The 27,598-nt window shown below is 34.7% G+C and overlaps 1 protein-coding gene across 1 annotated transcript in view; it reads right to left on the bottom strand.

Moving 5' to 3' along the window:
- Window positions 1–27,598, bottom strand: part of CPLANE1 (ciliogenesis and planar polarity effector complex subunit 1) — a 117,015-nt gene that overhangs the window by 64,524 nt on the left and 24,893 nt on the right. Inside the window, 15 exon segments of the mRNA XM_063086134.1 lie at window positions 945–1,022; window positions 2,110–2,189; window positions 2,936–3,018; window positions 3,583–3,743; window positions 6,386–6,388; window positions 7,029–7,177; window positions 8,369–9,308; window positions 10,873–11,167; window positions 12,619–12,727; window positions 13,489–13,647; window positions 13,795–13,904; window positions 17,455–17,593; window positions 20,082–20,246; window positions 22,673–22,890; window positions 26,744–26,883. Coding sequence (XP_062942204.1) covers window positions 945–1,022; window positions 2,110–2,189; window positions 2,936–3,018; window positions 3,583–3,743; window positions 6,386–6,388; window positions 7,029–7,177; window positions 8,369–9,308; window positions 10,873–11,167; window positions 12,619–12,727; window positions 13,489–13,647; window positions 13,795–13,904; window positions 17,455–17,593; window positions 20,082–20,246; window positions 22,673–22,890; window positions 26,744–26,883 — 2,829 coding nt within the window.

Below are 27,598 nucleotides of genomic sequence, written 5' to 3' on the forward strand. Positions count from 1 at the left end.
AAAATGTTTAATTCTAGGGCTGGTAGAGCAAACTACTGCTGATCATCATTAAATGTGAAACAACAGTATTGTGAACATTTCATTTCCAAACAAACCAGCTTACAACTAAACCCTAACAAAAAATGCTTACTTAGAAATAAAAATAAAAGATCAAAGCAAGTTCTTTTACTTTTTTTTTAAAAGAAAATGATTGTTGGGGGATGATTCCTTAAATGTAGCAGGTACTCAATGTTTTCTAGCAAATAAATTTCATAAACTAAATAAGGGAGCAGGCAATTATAATATTCAAATAAAATGATCATTGTTTTCAAAAAGAAAAAAAATATCAAATTACATTTAGGTTTATTTGGATTTACACTTAGTCCCTTTCGGCAATATTTACCTATTATCAAGCATCTAAGATGCTCAATAACAGAACTTTATTTGGCAAATTCATGGAAAACTGGCAATATAACGGATCACCTATTTTAAGACAACTGTATTGGGCTTTTCTTTCAACAGTAGTAAGATTGATTCTAATTATGTACAATTTTTTTGAAGTAAAGCTGTGCTATATTTTCTTCCTATTTCAGCAAGATTCCTAAACAATAAGCACTCTATTCAAACTCTATAAAAAGAACTGGATGAATCTGTTCTATGAGAGACTTAAAACTATTTCAAATGCTATTAGAAATCAGTTAGAAGCTGAAAATGAGCAACAACTCTGTCTTTCAGTACTATATCCACTACTTTTTTTTTCAGAAAAGACTGTTTTAACATAGTTCCTATATGTCTTTAAAACACAGGTTAGCAGAAACTACATTCAATAATTAACTTAAATATGCCAGAAATGTGTGCCTATGTTGCTCTTTCAATGATTCATGTTGGCTTCATTTACTCTCTTAGTTTTTAGTCAAAACACTTAGTGATTATTTCAAAATGGTACAATAGGCAAAAATTCTTACCCAGAAATTTCTGAACTTGTATCTGCACAAAATGACTGAGGAATGGCATATTCAGAATCTGAAAAGTCTTCGATCATACTATAAACAAAAATTAATGATTGATTAGGAAGTAAGATTTTCTTTTCATCATCTAAGGTTACAGGTGATCTAATGCCCAGCCATCTAAGAGTCTAAACATCCTCTAATTCTCTGTAATGCTCAGCTCATAATTACAATCTGTTTACATCTGTCTCCATAGCAATTCACAATAGATTCAAACAAAAGCAAAGAATGTGTCTGGATTTTTAAAAACACGACTTAAACACTGCTGACTGCTCAGTAACAAAAACAATAGAATTAAAATGAAGTGACATGAGAGGTTAGCTGGGACCCAAATTTCACCTATAGAAGAGGCAGACACTTTGCTGAGAACACTAAAGAGCCCACTGCCACATGTGAAACTGTGAAGACTAGTTTCTATAAATAGGAATATCTGTATTACTTGGAAAGGCGCAAGACATTAAATATATTATTTTTGTTGATTATCCACAGAAAAATTAAACAAAATTCGTGTATTGAAAAGAGGGGAAAAAATTGAATTATGTTGTCTCTCTTATCCAAGGTAATTCTAAAAACTTCTAAAATTCTAAAAATTAAGAAATCATGTCCATACTGCAACTCATGAAAACTACCTTCAGCTCTCCTTGAATCAATAATAAGCCAGCCAGCAGACTACGTATATATCACAACCCTAATGGATAGTGTGTGCAGTAATCATGCCACAACAGTGAAAGATTATATATGTACACACACACACACACTATAATTCATAATGGTTCTTTATTTGATTCAATAAAAATGGAATCAGTATGGAAAGGTGGTTCCTAATTAGCAGCAAAATAAACTTTGGTCTATTTACAGCAGTATTTTATTTTGATAAGGCTGATAGTTATGACAGAACAAGTCGTTTTAGACAACATTATTTATTTCACTCTATTAAGACTTATTAGAAGTATAATATTGCCAAAAATCATTTTTCCACACAGCTATAAATTAAAGTTACAATTTCACTAGAAACACAATTCCATCATAAAATATGTACTATAAATTATAAGGAAAAAAAGCTGAAAGCTTCACTGAGGTAAGCAAGTCGGTTATAATCATTTCTGTACTTTTTTGCCCTTACCCTTTCTGTTCAGTTGATTTCTTCTCCCTATTTGTCTCTAATGGTTCTTCCCTTGGACAACAAACCTTTTCTGTGGAATGCTATTGAAACAGTACCCAAAAAGGAAAGAGGTAAAACAAATAGGTATTACTGTCTTAGGTAATTCAGAGTTTCACATTAGCCATTTGCCAAGAGTAACAACAGTCTCAAAGCAAGTGAGAAATCACACACTAAAATGTAGGCGCAGTTCCAATATGACCATATCTTTATACTGTGTGAATTGCCTTTGGCCCCATCACCCAGTTTGAGCATGTTAAGATACAAAGACAAGATGATGTCAGCGGACTAACCCTGTAAATTACACCCATCACTGCATGGCTATTAAATACTATATGAAAAAAACTAGAAAATCAAGAAAAACCAATCCTTTCTAAAAGAATTGTTACAATAATTGGAAATGTCTATGTCCCACCTGGAAATTCGGTGTATAGAGTTCTGAGAAAACAAATAAGAAAAAAAGTGCACATATGTACAAAAACTAAATACTACAGCTGAATTACACTTTCTAAATAAAGAACACCTTCACCACTCTTGATTAATTGTTAAAGCAGTTTATGAAATGAAAATTTCATTGCCTGAAATTACTGGACATGTTACTAATAGTAGAACTTCAGTGAAAGAAAAATGCTGCATGGCATGGCTTTGTTATACAATCCATAATGCACTTTTTAAGAGGTAATAGCCTCACTCTGATGTATATAATAATGACAAATAAAAACACATATGTATAATTTAAATACTAGACAAAATAAAAGCAAATAATTTTATCCACTATTTATCAGCTTACTTCTTCTAACTGCTGTGGTAAAGTCAGCATGCAAATGGCTATATTGGGACTTTTGAGACTTTCAACAGGTCCTTTGGCATCTTCTAGAGGGAAACAAAAGAGGAAGAGAAAATTGACCATTTGAAAAAGTCTACTGACTTTTTAGACGATTCAGGGAATACTACAGGAAACAAATATAATGACAAACATTTTCTATCCTCCTTACAAAAATATTTTTTAAAAACATCTGGAAATGATTCCCTTTTCATCAAGTAAATCTCAGATGAGCCTTGAAAGGGCTTATATCAGTATGTATAACTCCATAAAGTTCTGAGAGTTTCTGTTTTAAGAAAGCCTGCCAGCAAGAGGTTCACAGAGTTGGTTCACAGAAATCAGGAGACCCATAAACATTACATAAGCAGGACAAGAGGCCCAATAATTGTAAAAGAGCTACCAACATAAAAATATGTTAGATCATCTTGGTTTTATTAAAAATCAAGGTTACAGGTTAATACATTCAATACTTCATAAATATTACATTCTCTTTTAATTTTTGGTCTTAGGCTATTATAAACATACTAACTTAAATATAAGACTAAATAAGTTATCTCAGATACCATTTATCAAATTAATAAAGCCAAAGAAAAAGATCATTGAAATGTACTGACCTTCACAGTCTGATATGTGTATATCCATTTCCTTCTGTGTATATGTTTCTACTTCTAAAAGATCTTCATCAATATTTATGAATTCTTTTTCAGTATTATGAGTGATGGAAATAATATCATTGATTTCTCTTATTTCAGGATTTTTTGCTTCACTTGGCATTCTAATGTTGAAAATGGACAAAGACCATATGATTATCTCAATAGATGCTGAAAAAGCATTTGACAAAATTCAACATTCCTTCATGATAAAGACTCTCAACAAATTAGGTATAGAAGGAAAACATCTTAACACAATAAAAGCCATTTATGACAAGCCCACTGCCAGTATTACTCTGAATGGGGAAAAACTGAAGGCCTTCCCCTTAAGGACAGGAAGAAGACAAGGATATCCACTCTCACCACTTCTATTCAACATAGTACTGGAGGTACTAGGTAGAGCAATCAGGCAAGAGAAAGAAATAAAGAGAATCCAGATTGGAGAAGATGAAGTCAAACCTTCCCTATTTGCAGATGAGATGATACTATATACAGAAAAACCTAAAGACTATCAAAAAACTCCTAGAGCTGGTTAATAACTTCAGTAATGTTGCAGGATACAAAATAAATACCCAGATATCAGTAGCATTTATATACTCAAATGATGAATTAACAGAAAGAGAAACAAAAAAAGTAAGCCCATTTACATTGTCACCAAAAAAATACAATACCTAGGGATCAATTTGACTAAGGAGGTTAAAGACCTCTATAATGAGAATTATAAACTTCTTCTGAAAGAAATTAAAGAAGACACAAAAAGATTGAAAGGTATTCCATGCTCTTGGATTGGAAGAATTAACATAGTGAAAATGTCTATACTATCCAAAGCGTTCTACAGATTCAGTGCAATCCCCATCAAAATACCAATGACATTCTTCACAGAAATGGAAAGAACAATCTTACCTTTCATATGGAAAAACAAAAGACCCCAAATAGCCAAAGCAATCCTGAGCAAAAAAAAAACAAAGCCAGAGGCATAACTCTGCCTGACTTCATATTATACTACAAAGCTGTTGTACCCAAAACAGCATGGTACTGGTACAAAAATAGACATTCAGACCAATGGAATAGAATAGAGAACCCAGAAATCACTCCTCAGGCTTATAGCCATCTGATATTAGACAAAGGCAACAAAAATCTACACTGGGGAAAAGATTGCCTCTTCAACAAGGGGTGCTGGGAAAACTGGATATCCATATGCAGAAGAATGAAACTAAGTATGCATCTCTCATCATACACTAAAATCAACTCAAAATGGATTAAAGACCTAGGTATAAGACCCGAAACTGTAAAATTACTAAGGGAAAATATAGGTGAAACACTTCAGCAGTTAGGTTAGGGCACAGACTTTATGAACATGAGCCCAAAAGCACAAGCAGCAAAAGAAAAAATAAACAAATGGGACTATATCGAACTAAAAAGTTTCTGCACAGCAAAAGAAACAATCAACAGAGTGAAAAGACAACCTACAGAGTGGAAGAAAATTTTTGCCAACTATGCATCCAACAAGAGACTAATATCCAGAAAATACATAGAACTCAAGCAATTGTACAGCAAAAAAATAAATGACCCAATTAAAAAATGGGCAAAGGAACTGAATAGACATTTTTCAAAGGAAGACATACAGATGGCCAACAGATACATGAAAAAATGCTCAACATCACTAGTCATCAGGGAAATGCAAATTAAAACCACATTGAGATACCACCTCACTCCAGTTAGACTGGCTATGATCAAAAAGATGGTAAATAACAAATGCTGGAGAGGGTGTGGAGAGAAGGGAACACTACTGCACTGTTGGTGGGAATGTAAATTAGGTCAACCACTTTGGAAAACGATTTCGAGGTTTCTCAAACAACTACATATAGATCTTCCATATGATCCAGCAATTCCTCTTCTATATATCCAAAAGAATGGAAATCATCATGTCAAGGAGATACCTGCACTCCCACGTTTATTGCAGCTCTGTTTACAATAGCCAAGACATGGAACCAACCTAAATGTCCATTAATAGATGATTGGATAAGGAAACTTTGGTATATATACACTATGGAATACTACTCTGCCATAAAAAAGAATAAAATACTCCCATTTGCAACAACATAGATGAATCTGGAGAAACTTATGTTGAGTGAAACAAGCAAAGCACAGAGGGATAAATACCTCGTGCTCACTCATGTGTGGGAACTAAGAGAGAAAGGAAGACAGGAAAGAAAGAACACAGTAGTGCCCTGATTCAACAGAGGGAGGGAACATTCCTAGGGCTACAAATTGGAGTTGAGGGGAGGGGGGGAAGGGGAGGGAGGTTGGGGGATAATTGGAAGGGGACAAAGGGTACAAAAGTAATTTCTGGTAATGGGTATGCCCCCAATATGAACCTGGCCCCCACATCATGGGCAGGAGGGGGGACAATCAGCTTTGTATCTCATGAATATTTTAAATAAATAAATAAATAAGAAAATGCAGCAAATATAATTACAACTCAAAGAATGAACTTTGTTTTCATATTTATAAACTGATGGAGTTTGGATGTGTTGTCCCCTCCAAAACTCATGTGGAAATTTGATCTCCAATGTGGCAGTGTTGGAAACTGATTGAGTCATGGGGGCAGATCCCTCATGAATGGATTAATGCTCTCCCTGGGGGAGGAGGGATTAATGAGTGAGTTCTCTCTCAATTAGTTCCCACGAGAGCTCATTGCTTAAAAAGACCCTGGCACGTTCTCTCTCTCTCTCTTGCTTCCTCTCGCCATGTGATCTGTTTGTACCTGCTGGCTGGCTGCCACTTTCCGCCATAAGTAGAAACAGCCTGAGGCCCGTGCCAGATGCAGCTGTCCCAGAATCGTAAGCCAAATAAACCTCTCTTCTTTATAAATTACCCAGTTTCAGGTATTCTGTTACAGCAACACAAAATGGACTAAAACATAAACACTTTTTTTTCAAACTATTTCTGGTACATAGCAGAAGTTCAGTAAAAGGTTCTTCAATGAATGACTGAAATCCTAGTTTTTATTTACTTAAAAGATTAGAATAATTTCAACTTAACTAAAATAACCAGCCTCACCTCACAAAAAAATCTTCATACTATAAGGGCTTTTGCCTTAGTATTCAAAGATATATTACTCCTAGTATTGCTTCATATGTGAAAAGGGATAAAAGGATTAGCTCAACTTCCTCTGACGTGGAAAGTAAATTAATATAATAAAGGGATCTCTCAGGCTGAATTAGCTCCTCTCTCAGAAGATACAAGCTGGAATTGTTAAAGCAGTTCAGAAAGCTCACTTCCTGTTGCTCTAGTTCAAAGAAATGTTCATTCCTTTAATATCAAAGGTTCAATTCTTTCCTGTAAGCCCCAGACATCATCAAACCAGGTATCTTCTATTGAAAAGGAGGGTATAATCAGCAACTTACTTGAAGATACTTTGACAATATCCATTCTGATCATTTCGTTCCTCAGTCCCACCTTGAGTTGCCAGTGCAACTGAACAGCCAGCATCTGTTTCACTCTCCCTCTCAATATTGGGTCCCATCTGAGGCCCAGTGTAATGATTATCTAGCACCTAAAACAAACCATTTATATATTTAATATTCATAATTGAACCCATTATTTTTCACCATTTTTAAAAATTATTCATACTTTCTAAAGAACTTCTCATGATTCTCATGTTCATTTCTCAAGTATTTACTGCATTTCTACAATTCAGTATTGCTGAAGCAAAAGTGATGAGTCTTTATTCTACCTGGAAAAAGCAAATCTGACCACCTAGACAGTATTCAAAAGAAATCATCCTGTACCAGCCAGCCATCATAAAAAAAGAAATCACCCTTACAAATTTGTAAGATATATCATCATTGTTTTAGGGCCACAAAACAATGGCTGTAAAAATATAATGTTCTCACTTCATTCTCTTTGCTATTATGAAGACATTTAGTGGTTCTTTCAAAATGACACAGCAAACAAAAATATAAGCAGCTAAAAGTACAGGTACAAAGTACTTTTGTCTCACTTAGAAATTCCCATACGCACTATCTAGAAATACAAATTTCAAGGATGATGTATTATATCACAGTATCATATAAACTGTATACTTTAGGATAACTGAAATTGATCTCGGAAAAAAGAGAAAAAAACGCAATACTTCAAAATAAAACATTCTCTCTCTCTCTCTCTCTCTCTCTCTCTCTCATACACACACACATACACATTTACACCGTTCAATCTAGAATAAACTATTTTAGAATGAAGGCACTTGCCATTGACTAGAGAAAAGAAAAGAATAGCTAATAAGCACTATCTCCTCTACGGACGCCCACTGGACTTTTTAAGTTTGGTTCTCCAACATCTTCTGGCCTGAGAGTATAAGGAAAAATGCCCCTATAATGCATTTAATGAGATACTAGTAATAAAAACTGGACAGCTATCCAGTCCTTTTTCAAATGAAACTAGAAAGAAAAATATAAATGTAATACCACTTGTAATATCACAATTATCTCTTTCCCTTTTTATTTTTATAAACACACATAAAACTGCAAAACCTCACAGCCTCTCTGAAAGCACTTTCACCTTCACTATTCTTAAAAAGAAATTGCTTAAAGGAAAAAAAATCATTAGGTTATAACAGATTATAAATAAACATTGTCATTAATTTTCCATTACTCAGTGATTCTTCAAGATATGGAAAAATATAAATGTAGTTTTTGTCTGAAATGAGAGTTTTCATTTGTATGTAATAAACAATTGATGTGCTTACCTTAATAATGTCATTTTTTGCCTTATATGTAGCAAAATAGGGTTGTTTCAAAAGCCATAACGATGTAAGAATGGCAGCTGTAGTGGTCTTTACCCGAATTACTGGACTGTACTCACAGGATGACTCACTTACACCAGAATCACAGAGTAGTCTTCTATCAGACCATCTTATCATCCATTCCAGCAGTCTTCCTACACTGCCAAATGTGTTATTCAGTGCTAGAGGAAGATCTTCTTGAGGGTTAATATCATTACACTGAATTGCTGTGAAAATACATCTTCTAGTTTTAATGGACTTGGGAGTCCAAAAAATGTGGTTTGATGATCTCTGGGTTAGAGGTTTCTCTCGATTGTCACCTTGTTTTCTGTAAATGGACTTTTGTTTTAAATCAAACAATCCACTCTTTCCTTCATTTTTATTCACTTCATTCAAAGAGTTCTCTAAAAAAGGTCTGATCCCTTGATTAACCAGTACTGAAGCTGAAAGTGCCTGGTTTTCTAAATTTGTGGCACATTCATCATTTAAAGAGGATGATTTTTCAGATTCATATGACTCAGAAGCAACAACAAAGCAAGAGCCAGCTCTAAACACATTCTGGCTTTTGGTTCCGCCCTGACGTCGTTTCAGTGTTGTATGCACATCAAAAAGTAAAGAATTAAGTTCATGTTCTCTAAGCTGTCCAGAAAAGCTCGTTAGAAATGGAATGCCAGGATCCCTGGAACTAAGCAGGTCTCTTTCAAGAACGTAACTCAAGAAGAGATCAAGGAATTTAATATATTCATCATCATCACGTTCAAATTCCCAAACACCTACTACGGGAAGGGCATTTTGTAATAACTTTTCACGATCTTTCTTTTCAGGGTTTTCTTTCTGATTATATATTTTCTTTTTATCACTGGGCTTTCCAGTCGATGTTAATTCCATGTGATTTGAAGCATTTCTACAGGAAAAAAAAAAATGAAAAAGACAAAATTAAAGATCACTTAATCACTAAAACTGATCTTAGAACTGACATTAAAAATTCTCTCCACTGATTAAACTGGATACTTTTTTTTGTGCCTCAATTACCTATCTTTCAAATGAGGGGCTTGGACTGAATGATTTCTAAGTGTTCTCAAGAGCGGAAAATTCTACAAAGTCAAAGAGTAAAAGTATAACACATTAGTATCAAAAGTATGAAAATTTGTATTCAAAAGAGATAAAAATGTGTTCACAGAAATTTACTATAAAACATGAATGTTTTTTCAGGGAGTAAAATAACGGTCCTCTAACAGATCAGAATTTTGGAATACAAAGTGAATAAAAAATCACAAGTCACAAACCTTAATTTAGGGTTTCTTGTCTTTCTCCTGCGTCTGCCCCTTTTGGCTCCCCACATACTACATGCAACAAGCACGACTGCCCTTTTTTGTTTTACCACAAAAAAGTTGGGAACTTTTTCTAAGCACTTTTAGCTGCTATGAACTGCTGGGCAGGCACCTGCTGCCAACCACAATTACATTTAAATATGTTTCTCTTTTTTTAAGCAAGTGGTTCTGTCTGTCTATCTATCTATCTATCTATCTATCTATCTATCTATCTATCTATCTATCTATCTATCTATCTATCTATCTATCTATCTACCAATCTATCTATTTACTTATCGGCAGCTGGCCAGTATGGGGATCTGAACCCTTGACCTTGATGTTACAAGACTGCACTCTAACCATTAAGTCTGTTTCTTTTCAATCTGGTCCTTAGGGGAGAACACAGATGCTTAGTTCCCTCCATAAGAGGTGTTAAGTACCTGGGCTGAAGTCATCACATCTCCTATTGAGAATGCACAATAAGCAGCCTTCAGGGTATTCCCACGCTAACATTTAAGCATACTTGTTTTGTGAAACAAGCACATAATTTAAAATATTAGATATGTTTTAAGCAGATGTTTGAAGTAAATGTGATTATTTCACTTAAGCAAGATTACTGTTGATTATACAGTCTTTAACTCATGAGAAGTATAAAATGCATTGCAGATACTGGAATTATAAAGAAAAAAAATCAGCTTAAATTACAGTAACAGAGGTTGAGATGATAAGCAAGAATCCCCCAACAATTTATGAACAAGTTTCAAAGAAGAATGTGCAACTTCTTCCCTGGAAACCCTTAAAAAGAATATGGCTAACCCAATATTCTCAAACTATTTAAATATAAAGGTTACTAAAAGAACTAAAGTCTTTTTCAGTGACTTCCAGAATTTTATCTACTCATTTGATTTTATAATTTCACATAGCAAAATTATTTCATATCTCAATAATATTTAAAATGGATTTTCAAATGTACAGTCTCATTCTATACTCTTAATATCCTTGTGAGTAGGGAAGGTAGCATTTATTGTTTATACAGTTAATAGTATAATCAGAGAGGGTTACTGGGATTAGCAATCAGCTAATCAATTGCATAAAAATATTGAAAACATTTTTTTCCAAAGGAAGTGAATGCTTGTTATTAAGAGATCTCAGTTGTACCTTTGATAGGAATGTACCCTTTTTTCTTCAACCGACAAAGCTTCAGAGAACGTATCAGCTGTATCTGCATCACTGTGAACCAGAGAATTCCCCTGTTCAGTGGGTGTACTTCTACTCAAAGTAGTTCCCAGGGAAAACCTGTCAAAACCTGGGGCCTCATCTGGTTTTTCTTCTTCAATTGGTTCCCATATATTCATTTCAAAAGAACCTATATTTCTCTGCACACGTTTTAGGGCTTTCACCCTCACTTTATGGATAGAATGCATGATAACAGACATTTCCTCAGTCTGGGGACCTAGAAAGAAAAAAGCAAAAGGTCATATGATTTATTAAAATATTTCAATTCAACATAAGGGAACCCAATTCTGATCCTTCCTGGGGACATGAAAGCTAACTGATGACTAAGGCTTACTTCACATTCTTACAGATAATGTTCTCTTCAGTATTCGCTAGAAAGCTATGGTCCATATTTTAAAGTAGAACTGCAGAAGCTAAAGAAGGTCTATTAAAGAATAATAAAAGGAACAGAACCCGGAATCCTAAAAATAATAAATAAAAATAAAAATGGTGTCCTGGAAAAAGAAAATTTATGAATCATTTAACTATTTCAAAAATCAGAAGGATAGGGACGGCCCGTGGCTCACTTGGGAGAGTGTGGTGCAGGTAACACCAAGGCCACGGGTTCGGATCCTATACAGGGGTGGCCGGTTCACTCACTGATTGAGTGTGGTGAGCATGGTGAGCGTGGTGCTGACAACACCAAGCCAAGGGTTAAGATCCCCTTACCGGTCATCTTTAAAAAAAAAAAAAAAAAAGATAATTCTAATAAGAATAACTAATTTCTTATTCTTACTCTCCACAGAGTGAGAGAATAAGAGAAAATAAGTATAATTTTAGTCAAAGAAACAAGGACACCTTTATTACTACAAGTAATGGGAAACAAAAGCAAGGGAAGTTTTTCAAGACTGACTAGAAAAATTTTTAAACATTATTAATATATAAATAGGACATTTTACAGGATATCAAAAAAGTATTAAGAAAAATATAAATCACAAATACAATATAAGTATATTAATGCAATAATATGCAATCACAGGACATAACTAGACTTAAATACTGGGTTATAGTTCTAAAACACAGAATAATTTGAATTCTTTAAAAATTTCCATTACATTGTGAATGCACTTAATGCCACTGAATAGTACACTTAAAATGGTTAAAATGGTAAATATTATGTTATATATATTTTACCACAATAAAAAAAATCTACAAGGTCATCCTGAACATATATGATAAAATTAGAAGCATAAATAACCATAAAGGGAAAGGAAGAATACTAGTTTTTAATAAATACCTGCAATATCCGAAGCAGTATATGCTCATTTTACATCTTTTTTTAATCTGAGAGGATCGTACTGAAACATATCTTATTTAATCCTCTTTCAATACACATTTATAAAGAAGATAATAATATACCCATTTTACAAATAAGGAAACGAGGCTCAGAAAGACTGAGCAACTTGGTCACAGTTACTGACAGAGCCATGACCTGAAGTCAGCTCCATCTGGTTCCAAAGCAACAGAATTAGTTTTGCAAGAGGGAAGTGCTTCTACCTTCTCATACTCCTATCTCTAGAGAAAGGCAGAAATATATAGATACATAAGCAACAGAAAATATATGCTTTCAAAATAAAGAGAATCGTCAGCAACTTATCTATTAGATATCTGAGAAATAACAAATAATACCTTTCACAACACAGGGTCTGAGTCTCTGTTGAAGAGAGTGATATTTTTCTCTTAAAGGAACCTTTATGTCCTCAGGATTGGGAAATGCTTTCACCAAAATTTCTGCTACCTTCAGAAAAAATTTTTAAAGTTTTATGAGTAACATCATTCTGGTTTTTTTTTTCCTTTTCACTCCTCAAACATTTTATTTTAACTCAAAACATAAATGCATATTTATTGCTAGTCTTTTAATGTCAGGCCAAAGCCTTTCTTTGAGCATGAGTCTGTGGATGGGAGTTCAGCATCAACTTCCTTCTTTTTTTTAATTTGAAAATATTTAACATACAAATAAAAATTGTGTATATTCAGGGTACACAATATGATGATTTGATACACACATACACTGTGTGCTCATAACCACAGTTAACACATCCATCACCACACACAGTCACCATTTTGTGTGTGTGTGTGTGTGTGTGTGTGTGTGTGTTTATGCACATGTTTGGTGAAGACACTTAAAATCTCCTCTCTTATCAAATTTCAGGTAATCAATACAACATTATTCACTATAGCCACCATGCTGTACATTAGATCCCCAGGACTTATTCATCTTATAACTGAAAGTTCGTGCCCTTTTACCAACATCTCCCCATTTCCATCACACATATTGACCCTGACAACCACCATTCTACTCTCTGCTTCTGTGAGTTCAACTTCTTTAGATTCCACACAAAAGTGAGATCATACAGTATGTCTTTCTAAACCTGGAGGATATTAATGCTAGTGAATTATAAGCCAGACACAGAAAGGCAACATCATTCTTAATTAAAATAAAAATCCTGTAAAGTCTCTGATTCTGATTTAGTTTATTTTCTACTACAATCACATTACCTTTCTGATTGGTGGCAGTTCTCCAATAAGGCTCAAAATTATATCCTGAATAAGTTCTTCAATATTAAAAAACCGACAAAAAGGTAGCATTCTATAAGCCCATTCCACCGCACTGAGACAGTGCTCAACCATACAAGAATCAAACTCCACTTCGAAGTCCTAAATGGATATTGAAAAAATTCATTTCCTTTTCAGTTTAGATGGATAGACCAGAATGAGTTTGCTACAAACAGTAAAATCTTCTATTAAGCAATAATTTTCCAAGTAACATTTGTTCATTTTTCTTATTCTTCTGTTGGTAAATACCTTTTCTCCCCTCACATTTTCTCTTGCTTTCTGATATTGCCTGCAACTATGGGATAACTTATCACGGATATGCAGCATCCAACACAAAGCACAAAGTTCTCTGAAGCAACCTAAAGCAGGAATACAAATATTAAAGAAAACTATATAAGTATGTACATTAATATTATAACAACTCCACTTTTGCTGGTTTTTATTTTTCAAAATAAATATTTTGTTTTGTTGATTATAAAAGAAACACATGCTCATTATAAACTCCTTGTAAAAGTCATAGATATCCTTCCAGAATTTTTAAGCATATTATTCTAGAATATTTCATGTATATTAGCTGCATGAAAATATTGAAAACATATTTATAGAGTAAATAACTTACTCTATTTACTATTAGTTTACTTGCTTTACAACTTCATAGTATATTGTGGATATTTTTCAAAGCCATTACTCATAGTTCTTTATTGTATAGTTGATTTGTTTGGAAAATCACTTATTGATATGCATTTGTTTAAAATTTTTTAATACTAAAAACATAATTCCCAATATGAAAAAAGTCTTTATTAAAAGCAATGCAAATACACAAAGATATATAAAATAATACTATGTGTGCTGCTTTCCAACTGTCTTTTTTTCATCTAATATATCTTGAAAATCTTTTCATGATGGTGTAATGTAAACATTCTAAGCCTTTTTATTGCCAATACAGAATTCTGTTGTATGGAGCATCAAGATTTAATTATACACAATGTAAGGATTCACAATCCAGTTAGCAAACCAAGTTTTCACTGCTCTGCTCATCTTAATTTCCTTTATTATAACTAAGGTGTGACCAGCTAAGTAAGCCCATCTTCTCTACTCTACTGTTCTGTGGTTAATAGGATCTTTTCCTATGGAAGGAGAAAGGTAAATCCCCTAAAATTTAACAGTCATTCATTCATTTAAGCCTTAATTTTTAATTTTTTTAATTAAGTCTTATTTTTACAGCAAACTGACTTTTGTATTAGTGATATTTTCATTTTCTTTAGAAGCTACTTAATTATAGAAACTGACATTATAGAAACTGAGCAGAAAGGTCTTCTACAAATCCTATCTACCTACCCCAAAGTCAAGGGATGGGGAGATGGTGAGTACATGCCCCCAAGGGAACTATCAGGATCCCCTAAGGGCATTTTCACACCACCTCCCATCCCACACACCAGATTCTTATAGGTCCTAGCAGGGGAGCATGGCCCAATCTTTTGAGACAGGCACCACTACTGAAGGATGTGTTTCGCAGCTTTGTATTTCACAGACACGCTGAACCAGAACTAAGGCCAAGCATCAGCAAGAGAGTGCAGCAACATATTAAGAAGCTACTCATCAAAAATCCTTGGATACATCTGTGTTTTTCTAACTGTGGATTACAATCTATTACTAATTATTAGGCTGTAAAATAAGTCACTGCATCCCAAACATTTTTTAAAAATAGAATAGAAAATATCAAAAGTACATTGCACATAGTAAGAGTATGGATAGTTCATTACATTTCTATATCAGTTTCGTATGACTGTGTGTATACAATGCCTTGATGTAAAATCTGTATCTTCTTGTAAATCCTGTCAAAAAGTTTGAATACAAAAAAGATGCAATCGACTGAAACCAGAATGAAAGAGACTCTATAGACAAATGATCTGGTTTCCTCAACAAATAAATGGCATGAAAATAAATGGGAGGGACACTTGTATAGATTAAGAGAGACTTACACACCAAAATGTAATATGAGCAGGACCTTGTTTGGGTCTAGATTTGAAAAAAAAAACTGTAAAAAAGACATTTTTGTGATAATCAAGTAAATGTAAATACAGAATAGATAATATAATATTCAAGAATTTCTATTAACTTTGTCAGCCATGATAATAGAATCATGGTTTAAAAAATTCCTTATCTGTTAACGACATATATCAAAGTATTTATGGGAGAAATCATATGATGTCCCAGATTTGCTTTCATGTGTTTACAGTTATTACAGATGGGTGATAGCTACTTGAGAGCTCATTATATTATCTTTACTTTTGTTTAAATTTTCTACAATAAAAAGCTTCCAAAAAGTCTGAAAGCCATTATTTTAGATAAACTAGGAAAGGTACTTTTTAATCTAGCCAAATCATGACTCAACAAGAGACCGAATCAAGCAAAAGAATAATTAAATAGTGGATCTTTTTTAGGGTCAAACTAAAATATTATAAATAAATGTTCAAATCTTTATTTAAATCACTTCAAAGGACTATATTCTATTATGGACAAAAATCTTTTAACTGAGATTGTTGTGAATTTAACTCATTGGTTATAGATCCAGATTTTTAAGAAATGAAATAAGATTGCACATACATTTCCAGGTAACATCTGCCTGGTCTTTTTTTTGCTCAGGCCAATGAAAAGTCTATGAAACCAAGCTCATGACAGCCAAGAGAAACAATCAAAAAGGATTTTAATGCCATTACAATTGGAAAAACAGTCTGAACCCCAGGACATTACCATGAGTACTAAGAGTGAGTGAATTAAAAAGGAACATTTTAATCAAAATCTGGAGATATGTCCAGCTTAATATAAATGAAATTGATAAGAATTAAGTATTAAGGAAGAGTAGAATGATATCTAAAGTTTTACAGGTACAAATTGATAAGAATTAAGTATTAAGGAAGAGTAGAATGATATCTAAAGTTTTACAGGTAAGTCTTTTTAAACTTGTTATGCAGATAACTAGACATAGACCACAAACAGGAAATTAATTTATAAGAGGAAATACAAAGTAAACTAAATGTTCAATATAACTAATCAAAATATACATAATATAAAACTATCATTTTTTCACCCATTAATCTGAAGGAATTACAAAATCTGACATATTTCAGAAGATATAAAATAGGCATATTCATTAATCCAGCAATTCCACTTCTAAGTATCTCTCCTAAAGAAATATTTCAAAATATAAAAAAGAAATTGATGTGCCAGAGGCAACTTAATATATAACAACTGAAGTAAATTATAATATGTACGTTAATAAAAGTCACTAAAATTAATAGACATGAAAGTTTATAAAATGGAAAAAAGCTTAGGTGGGGTATTTTAAGTTAGGAAAGCAGGAAAGAAAATTGGTAAGTCAATACTGAAAGGTTCAAAGCCTCTCCACTTAACAATGATTGGCAGCATATCCTAAGTGCAAGAAAATGACAACAGAAAGGCATTCTTAAGTGCTAAAATTCCAAATGTAAATAATGAAGCAATGACAATGTCATAATTGTCACTATTTGTTTTATATAATAAATCCCTAATTTAATACCATACTTTTTTTTTTTTTGTTTGTTTGTCTTTTTTCGTGACCAGTACTCAGCCAGTGAGTGCACCGGCCATTCTTATATAGGATCCGAACCCGCGGCGGGAGCGTCGCTGTGCTCCCAGCACCGCACTCTCCCGAGTGCGCCACGGGCTCAGCCCATACCACACATTTAATAAATGTATATACATGGTGCTAAAATTCAGTACTTACTTGTATACAGCAAGTAAAATATAATGGAACATACTATACTTTAAAGAGTCGATAGTTTACAAACTTTTCCCAATCAAATGAAAAACATATCATTATTGACGTTTAAGCCTAATTTCCACACAAGCAGTTCATTTTGGACAAACCTATTGCTCTAATGAAAACTTCATCAAGCTTGTGGTCTCCAGTTGGTCCAGGTCTAAAGAATGCTACACCTCCTTTACAGTAATTAAGTAACGACTGAGGGAAAGGACTCAATGAAGGAAGTGATGCTTTCATTCGAATCTGAAAGTAAAGAATGATGCAATCAATAAGTTAATTATTAGTGCTGTAAATCATTTTTTAAGGAAACTGTAAAAGAACAAAGCAAGTAAGATGCAGAACAAAAACACAGCATGGTTCCTCTACTATAAAATACCCCTGAAATCAGCTGTACTTTCAGAAACTTAGCTCACAAATTTAATTCAAGAAGTTCACTAGATTATACCTTAAAAGAGAAAACTAAATCATTTATACTCTCTTGTCACTCAGTTTTGCCTACATAAAAAGAACTTAATTCTGGCTTTGTCCCTGGCTTTCCTCACAGGCATAATAAAGAAATTTAACTATCTAAATCTCATCCAAAATAAAACTATGTGTACTACCTAAAAACAAATAAAGAAAACTATGTCTACATACATTACTTTTTAAAAACAAATCTATATATGACAGAAAGTCACTATTTGGCAACCCCTAATAAAATAATGACTCTATGCAAGGATCATCAATAAATGCTAAATTAGGTGAAGGGTTATTTGGGTAGTTGATATATGGTGTGACACAACCCGCCCCAAAAAAGTAAAATAAACAGACACGTGTGCCAGGTGATATGGTGCAACAGTACACAGCACTTATGAAGGATCTATTTCTAAGAAAATTTGAGCCTGAATCTAATCAAATCTTCTCTCCACCTCGATGAGTGTAAATTAATTACCAGTTTAGAGGAAATGAAAGGAAAGAGGAGTAAGTTAAATAACACGAAATTAGGAAACAATCAGACAAATCTAGAACACAGTACAGGACAAACTACCCAGATTCTCTAACAAATCAAGAATTTTTTTAAAAAAGGAGGAGAGGCCATTACAGATAAAAGAAAAGGAATCTAAGAGACATAAACCTGGAAGAATTACCAGCTGGCTTGTAATCTATTTTGTCCCTCTACTAGTCACTTTCAGAAAGACATGAGCTCATCAAATCCCCTTGTAAGCCTGCTGATCACAGACTTTCTGTCAAATATCTTAATGACATTTACTAGCCAGATGGTACTAAGAGGTAGAGAAGTAAAACCAGCAAAGATACGGGAGACCTTAGCCACATGGAACTGAATTCTGCCAACAACCTGAACAAGCCTGGAAATGTATTTTCCCCTACAACCTCCAGAAAGGAAAGCAGCCCTTCTGCTACTGTGACTGGCCTCAGGAGACTGTACGCAGAGACCCAGCTGAGCCACACTGTGCCTAGACATCTGATGTGCCAAAACTTGAGATAATAAAGTGGTATTGTTGTAATCTGCTAAATTTGCAGTAAGTTTTTAGGGTAGAAATAGAAAACTAATACAACACAGAATCTTTATTTCAGCACCATTTTTTTAATTGAGATATAATTCAAATACCACAAAATTAACCTTTTAAAAGTGTACAATTCAGGACTGGCCAGGTAGCTCAGCTGGTTAGAATACAGTATTATAACACCAAGGTCCAGAGTTTGAACCCCTATACTGGCCAGCCACCAAAAAAAATTAAAAGTGTACAATTCAGTGGTTTTTAGTATATTCACAAAGTTAGGCAACTGTCACCACTATCTAATTCCAGAACATTTTCATCACCCCCAAAAGAAAACTATTAGCAGTCACTTCCCATTTACCCCCTCTCCCTAGCCCCTGGCAAGCACTAATCTACTTTCTGTCTCCATTGTGATGACAAAGATACAGAACAAGTAACAGTTTTAACTTATAATTTTATGGTAGCTGCATGCAAATTTCACAAACTTTCTCTCTAAAAAATGTTAATTTTCAACTGTCTTGAAGTCTCTCTAAAGGTTCCTACTAAAAAAAGTTGTAGATTCTTATTTAAAATTTAATCTTAATCAAGCTGAATTAAAGATATTTGGAGGTGATAAAATTTATTTCCACATTTCAGAGACAGCAGACCTACAAAGGATTTGCAGCTGGATAAAGAGACACACCAGATATCTCATCCAGCTGGAGATCAGGTAAGAATGCAGCTACAGCTCAGCTGAAGTCAGTATACAAGGAGATGTCAGCCTCATAATCATACCGAATTGCATATCTCAGAAGATAGCAAGGGGACCCTAATTAGTGGAGACTACTGAAAGGAAATAGCCAAGAAATAACTCTATTTTTCCATGCTTTGAACCCACAGACACCCTGATGGAACATAAACACCTCAGGGAGAAGTGGGGGAAATCCCTGAACTGAGTTTAAATCATCAGTTATTGTGGGGGGGGGGGGGGGGGAAGTAACTGTAATTCCTTGGAATTAACTGACTAGACTACACTATCTGTTGCCAGACAGGAAGGGACTAAGCTAGAGACCCAGTTCAGAGTCCTTACCTTTCAGCGAAAAGAACCTGGTCAGTCTAGGTTTCTTATTATAAATAAACTTGAAACTTGTAGATTTATAGGGTAGGACTTCATGGAGAAATGTCAGGATCATAAATGTTAGTATATTTAAGTTGTTTAACACAGCACATAAATGACTAAGACACTCCCATACCTTTTGCATGACTTTTCTCGCCCATCTCAGCTGCAAGATGTACCACTGTGCTGCAGGGAAAGAACACCGAGCTGCCCGGAAGAGCAAGAGAACACGCTGAAGGATTCCAGACACCTTTTGACGAATATCTTTTTCAGCCTTTAAAAGAAGATCATCACCATCTTCCTGAGGAAAATAAATCAATTTTAGTTGCTAATAAGGACATTTAAAATGCTGAAGTGAAATAAAGTCAGGCTAATGATATTCAGTGCTTCTCAAACTAGAGATTTATAAAGGAAATTCTGAGGCACGGGCTCTGAGATTTCAACTATAGCTATTTCTAGTGTCAAAGATATATTTCTCTCCCCTCAAACAATGCAAAGGGCAAAGTTGACCCTACTTCCAAGTCCTCCCCTAGAACAGTTAAAGCCCACCACTCCTGATCTCCACTGGTGGGATGTTACAGACAGCTCCTTCTAAGGAGAATGCCTTTTCCCTTCCTCTGCTTGGAAAAATCCTACTTATATTCAGTGTCACCTTCTCAGTGAAGCCCTCCCCCTCTGTGCTATGACAGCACTTTGCTCACACTTCCATTATGGCTTTTAACAATTTATTCTGTACTGATTTTCATATGTTTCCCAATGTACTGAGAGCTCCCAAGAGCAAGGGCCTTATCATTCAACTTTGTATTATCATAGTGCACAGAATAACATCCAACATATGTTAGAACCCAGTAGATGTTTGAGTAAATGCTATTCGAACCAGTAGCAAAAGAGTACCTTACCAGAGAGTGAGACAAAGTGAGTACTGTAAACATTTGCTTTCCCCAACATCCTTCTGCCCTGCCCACTTCTAAATAGTCCTCAATTTTTATTTGTGCATTTGCCCCCTTCTACACAGCCCATGATTCAGGGCAAGCTGATCCCACATCCCCAGCTTCCAGGGAAGGACCTACAGCAGTACCTTGCATTAGCCCTAGGCAAAGTGGCTGATTAAAGGAACGGCATGTGACCTAAGCCAGTCTAGTAAGAGTGAATCTCAGGACTCTTGTTTAGAATGTTGGGACAGAAATCATTTTGCTGCTTTTCTTTTTCCCCTTCCCTCTCCCTGTAGACATGGGAAAGACCTCCTTAGAAGCTGCTGGCAGCCACCCTGCACCCAAAAAGAGAACTAACCTTCAGATGAAGATAACACCTTAGAAAATGAACTAGAGAGAAAGAAAGAGCCCACGTCTTCGGTAAATAACTGCATCAGAAGCCTGACCTACCGCTGAGCTTCTCAATGATGTGAGCCAATAAATGCCTTTACTGTTTAAACCATTTTAACTAAGTTTTTTTTTTTTTTTTTTTTTTTTGTCGTTTTTTCGTGACCGGCACTCAGCCAGTGAGTGCACTGGTCAGTCCTATATAGGATCCGAACCCGCGGCGGGAGCGTTGCCACGCTCCCAGCGCAGCACTCTACCAAGTGCGCCACGGGCTTGGCCCTTAACTAAGTTTTTTATTACTTGTAACACAAGGGGTCCTAACTGATATACAGTGACATTTAGGAGAAATCCTACCACTGAGGACTATTTTAATAAAAAATAATAAAATGAAGCACTACTAAGGATAGTAACCACTCAAACTAATATCAGCATAGAATACCCAAAAATACATAAATGCTATTTCTAATTTCTAAGCCAATATACTGAAGACTTAGAAGTGAGAGGAAAGATAAATTATTGAGAAATGCCATGGACTATTTATTCCTTCCATTTATAATATAATACATTTGTAATATCAACATGTGAAATATTTTTAACCTGTTGAAACATAACTCTAAATATAACAAATGGGAGGTAAAGAGAAAACTAGATACAGAGAAGAGTTACTAACACTGAAACAAAGTATTAAAGAATCACTTCAAAGCATTAACTAAATATTTTAAAAATCTAAATGTAAATAATTTACAGTAACACTTTTCAATCTTAAAACCAGCTAATGGTAATGTTATGATTTTTAATAAGAGCAGAGGAAAAGTTGCTGAGAGGAATATAGTATTTCTACTTATAAAATGGGACCATCCTTTAAAAAAAAAAAATTCTTTAAGATGGGACTATCAATTGAATAGTGCAAAAAAATGACTTTTCAAGTCAAAGTAAAATCAAAGTACGTCTTTCAAGAAAAGCAAAGACACTGAGATGAATAAAAGACTGAAATAATGTACAGCTTCTAATTCTGACATTCATTATTTGATTACCCTAAACAAACGACTTTTTAAAAAAAATCTGGATATTGAGAAATACCTAATTTTGCCATATTATTACTATATTTTTAACATTTATTGAATGCTTACTATGTATCCCAGGTCCTGAGCTAGAAGCTTTTACAGGATATCTCATTTATTCCTCACAATAAATACTATGAGAGATACTATCATCATTTGCATTTTATAGGTAAAGAAGCTTAAACAGCAGTTTAGTATGTAACCTAAGATTATGTAATTAGTAAACAGCAAAGCTGGGATCTGGAAATCTGTCTCCAGAGCTTGTGTTTTTTAACATGATTATTATCAAATTGTTTAAAAAAACTTGACAAAACCAACTTCAAATTAATTAAAAGAATAATGCTTACTTCACTAAGAATAGCTGGCTGGGGACAATATAATGGAGGAGCTGGAAGATACAAGCCTACCGGAACCAAGCCCCACAGTCTCTTACTGAAGTCCTTGGCAGAGTCTATCAGAAGCTGAAATGTCTCTGAAAGAATATCTGCATCAGCCATAACTGCTGCTTTCAGTACTTCTTGCACTGAACCAAATAGCAGATTTGCATCTTCCTCTTCAATGGGATCTATCAAATATAAAATTTGGCAAAATAGTTAAAATTTGTATTAAACTTATCCTATTTTGTAGAATAAAATTTCAAATCTCAAAAAATTGTCAAGAATGAACATATTGCTTGACGTGCAAATTGTCCAAACTTACACAAATTTATGAATTATCCCATTACTTTAAGATTGCAGGCAATCAGAATATGAGACTTTTTTCCAGAATTATATGAGATATTGTAGTAACAACTATAAAATTAAAATATTCTTAGAACACAGACCTGAGTCAAAACATAATAATTAATAATTTAAAATATGTTAATGGGGAAAAGAATGTCAAGAAAGACACCAAAATAATATACAACATTATATGAAGGCACTGGGAAAGTAATTTTTTTCCTTTTATTAGTAGTCCATGATAGTACTTTTACGATAATAAAAGTTAATAAAAATGACTTATGAAGTTAAGAAAACAGAAAAATACAAAATTGTACATGTAGTATGGCTTCAACTATGTTAAATATCTGTATATAGATGGACACGTCCCAGAAGGCAAAATGCAAGAAGCAGGTGGCAGAACTGGAGACTTAGGGTTTTTTCTATTATGAAATATTTTAAGCATACTGTAAAGTACAGAATATATGACACTCATGTACTAGCTTCTCATCCTGTCTGATATTGACATTTTTGCTATTTTCAATTTAGATTTTTAAAAAGATTACAAATATAACTGAAGTTTCTTGAGTACCAATCACATTCCATTTCCTCTCTCCCCCAGAGGTAGCTGCTATCCAGATTTGGTGCAGATATACTGGAATTCCTATTAGACACATTGTGAAGGTTAATTCTAGGTGTCAGCTTGGTTAGATGAAGGAATGCTGAGAAACCTGGTAAAGCAATCTTTTCAGGTGTGTCCATGAGGGTGTTTCCAGCAGAGATTAGTATGAGAGTCTGAGTTGCCTGGGTGGGAAAGACCCACCCTCAGTGTGGGTGGGAACCATCCAATCTGCTGGAGGTCCTGAGAGAACAAAAGACAGAGGAAAGAGGTGAAGGTCTCTCTTGATCCCCTGGAGCTGGGATACACTCTTCTCTCTTGTCTGTGGACATCAGAGCTTGAGAGTCTTCAGCTTTTGGGTTCCAGAACTTACACCAAGGACACCATCAGCTTCCCTGGTTTTGAGGCCTTTGAACTTGGACTGAGCCACGCTACCCGCATATGGTTTATAGACGGCCTATCGTGGGACTTTTCTTCATAGCCATGTGAGCTAATTCCCCCAATAAATCCCTCTCATATAATTAATTATAACATATTCTATTGATTCTGTCTCTCTAGAGAACCCTGAATAATATACACGTTGTATCTTTCCATTCCATATGCTACAAAGCTTCTCATTCGTATTTTTCAACTCTTTACATTTCTCTATGTATTTCGTGTAGATCTTTATTTCTATATATATATTTTGTGCATAGAGAACGCGCGTGCGCACACATGCGCGCAAGCGCTCAGATTCATCTTCCAGTTCACTAATTGGCTCAAACTGGTCTAATAATTTTAACCATCTATTGAGTTTTTTGTTTTTAAAGTTTTTTTTGTTTTTGCTTTTTGTTTGTTTGTTCTGGTGGCCAGTGGTAAGGGGATAAGAACCCTTGACCTTGGTGTTATCAGCACCACGGTCTAACCAAGTGAGCTAACTGGTCAGCCTGAACTTTTTGTTTTTAAATCAGGTTTATTGAGGCAAAATTTACATACAATAAAATTCACCCTTTTCAAAGTACATAGTTCAATGAACTTTATCACATCTATACAGGCCTATAAGAACATTTCCATCACACCAAGAAGTTCTCTTATGCCCCTTTGCAGTCAATTCCCCCGTTAGCCCAGGCAACCACTGATCTGTTTCCTGCACCTGTAGTTTTTTATAGAATGCCACATAAATGGAATCGCACAGTATGTAATCCTTGTTTCTGACTTCTTCATATAGCATAATGGTTCTGCAATTCATCCCTGTTGTCAAATTATCAGTAGTTTGCTCCTCTTTATTATTTATTATACCATTTTACAGATACATTATAATTCATTTATCCATTCACTTGTTCATGAACATTTGGGGTGTTTTCAATTTTTGGCTATTATGAAACAGCTCCTACTGAGGCAGGATTAAGGATAGGGCTAACAGGACAGACTCCATTTTGTTGTCTACACCAAGAACCCAGCAGTAGACTACGTGTCAGAAATACAGCAGAGGTCCCAGGGGCAACAGGCCACATCTTATTCCAGGAAACACCAGGGAGGGCAGGGATTAAAAATAAGCCCCTTCCCACAAACATGTCATTACCCAAGGTTGCTGTTACCCCTTTGTGTAAGCATTCTTTTACAGGCATCAAGAGGACAATGATGCCCTGGCAGAGGAGGATAACCATCAGCTCCCACCTGCTCAGGATGAAAACAGAATGCCTTGTGACCAGCTAACCCCAATCATGACACCAGAGTCCTCACCTTTCCCAAGCCCCTCACCCCACTTTTTGGCTTTAAAAAACCCTCACACTAAATGCTTAGAGAGCAACACTTCCCTTCTGTGTTGGCTCCCTTGTGCACGAGCTCTCTCTCAATAACCCTTGCTTGCTCAACCATAGAGTGGGTTCAGTGTTCATTTCTATGACTCTGAGTCCCAAGGACCTGGCATATCTGGTCCAGTAACACTGTGAACATTCATGTATGAATTCTGGGGTGGGCCTGTTTTCATTTCTCTTGGGTAATACCTCAAAGTGGAATCCTTTGAGTTTTTATTTACTCTTTCTGACCTCCAGAAATTTCCCATACTTTCCGGAAAGTATGGCCTTTTTTTTTTTTTTTTTTTGTCGTTTTTTCGTGACCGGCACTCAGCCAGTGAGTGCACCGGTCATTCCTATATGGGATCCGAACCCGCGGCGGGAGCGTCGCCGCGCTCCCAGCGCAGCACTCTACCGAGTGCGCCACGGGCTCAGCCCGGAAAGTATGGCCTTTAAATGGATAGTTTTTGTATTTTATCTAAAACACATTTTATTCATGTATTTATTGTGGGAGATCATCTAAAACAACATACTGCCAGAACTGGAAGTTCAGTTTGGAGATTTTTTTAGCCCCTTTTTCCTAAATCCAACTTTTATGTAATAACATTATCTTTTCATTAATTTTTTTAAAAAAGGAACTGGACAGAGAATTATCAAAGAAAGTTTTACAGTCAAGGGTCCAAGTATTATGGGTTCTCTCAAGAAAGAACAGTTATAAGTCATAGGAATCTAGAGTTAGAAGCCTCACTTCTTAATGGAGGAAAGCACTAATAAAAACACAAGGGCCTCACAGTTGTCCTGGTTTTTCATTAAATATATGACTTTAACTCATTTCGTTACTTTTTAAAAAAATTTCTCCATCTCTAAAACAGACAAATTTTATAGAATTCCTAGGTAGGTAAGTGTAATACACATATTATATTATTTTTCATTCTGTAATACCACTTTGAACTTTTCAAATTAAAAAAAAAAGACTATGATTTATGCACTAGGTAAGAGTTGAACTAAATCACTTCTAAGTAACCTTTCAGGTTTGAGATTCTGTGATTCTATGGCTGCAAAAGAAATGATTCATATATAGCAAAATACAATTAGTATACAGGTAGGTCTGGAAAATCAGAAAACCATTCACAGTTATTAACTCCTATGTTTTGACCTGGCATTAGTTTTGGATGTTCCCATGATTAAGTATAAATACCATACTTTTATTTTTGATAGGTTTATTTCAAAGTATGAATACATTTGTAGATACATACAAGGTTTTAAAAATACCATAAGGTTTATATTAGCTTGATACATGTGTCAGACCTTACATAGGTAACACACCTGTAAACTGTTTATATTTTGAAACTATTTCATTTTTCCCTTCCAAAGAAGCTGGCTGCCCTAAAAAGCACTGCAGTTTTTCCTGGAAAATCTGGGCTGGAGTCATATTTAATGGTAGATTCAGACTCTTTTTCTTGGACCTGAAATGACATCAAATTAATGAAAATAAATCCAAATTTCAAAAAAAGGAAATATTCCAGACATCAGGAACTATACATGAAATTGTAATAAACAATGGAATTCACTTTCTTTACTCATCCTACTTTAAAAATGAAATATTCAAGGAAATATTCCATTAAGGCCCTCCATGATTATGATCGTAATATATTTCCCCGTTCTTATTTCCTACTGCTGCCCTACATACGTACTCTACCCAAACTGAACCAAAACTTGTATTTTGCCAAACACCTTTGCTCATGCTTGGAATGTTCTCTCCCTCTCAAATCAGTTTGTCAAAATACTACCTACCCTTCAATGCCCATCTCAAATGACATCTCCTAAATAAAATATGTCCTGCCTTTCCTCCACTTGATACATCACTCTCCCCGCTGTACCACCGGCACTTTTCTTGCCATGCTATGTAAATTCTAATAATGTCTTGTCCTATTTTCAACCATGTGCCATTTAAGTTTATATTCACTAAAATACCTGGTATAGAGCTTGGTACAAAGCAGTTACTTAATAAATAAATATGTTAAATTATTGAATCAAAAAATATATAAAAGACACAGCAGTGCCATAATATTCAGAAAAGCTAAAATCAGAGGTTAGTTTAATTAGCTTAAAACTTAAACACTATTTGAGATACTCTCCCATTGACTATAAACCCTTTGAAAGCATTAACACAAAAATGTG

Source organism: Cynocephalus volans, chromosome 2, assembly GCF_027409185.1.
Source record: "Cynocephalus volans isolate mCynVol1 chromosome 2, mCynVol1.pri, whole genome shotgun sequence".
NCBI lineage: Eukaryota > Metazoa > Chordata > Mammalia > Dermoptera > Cynocephalidae > Cynocephalus > Cynocephalus volans.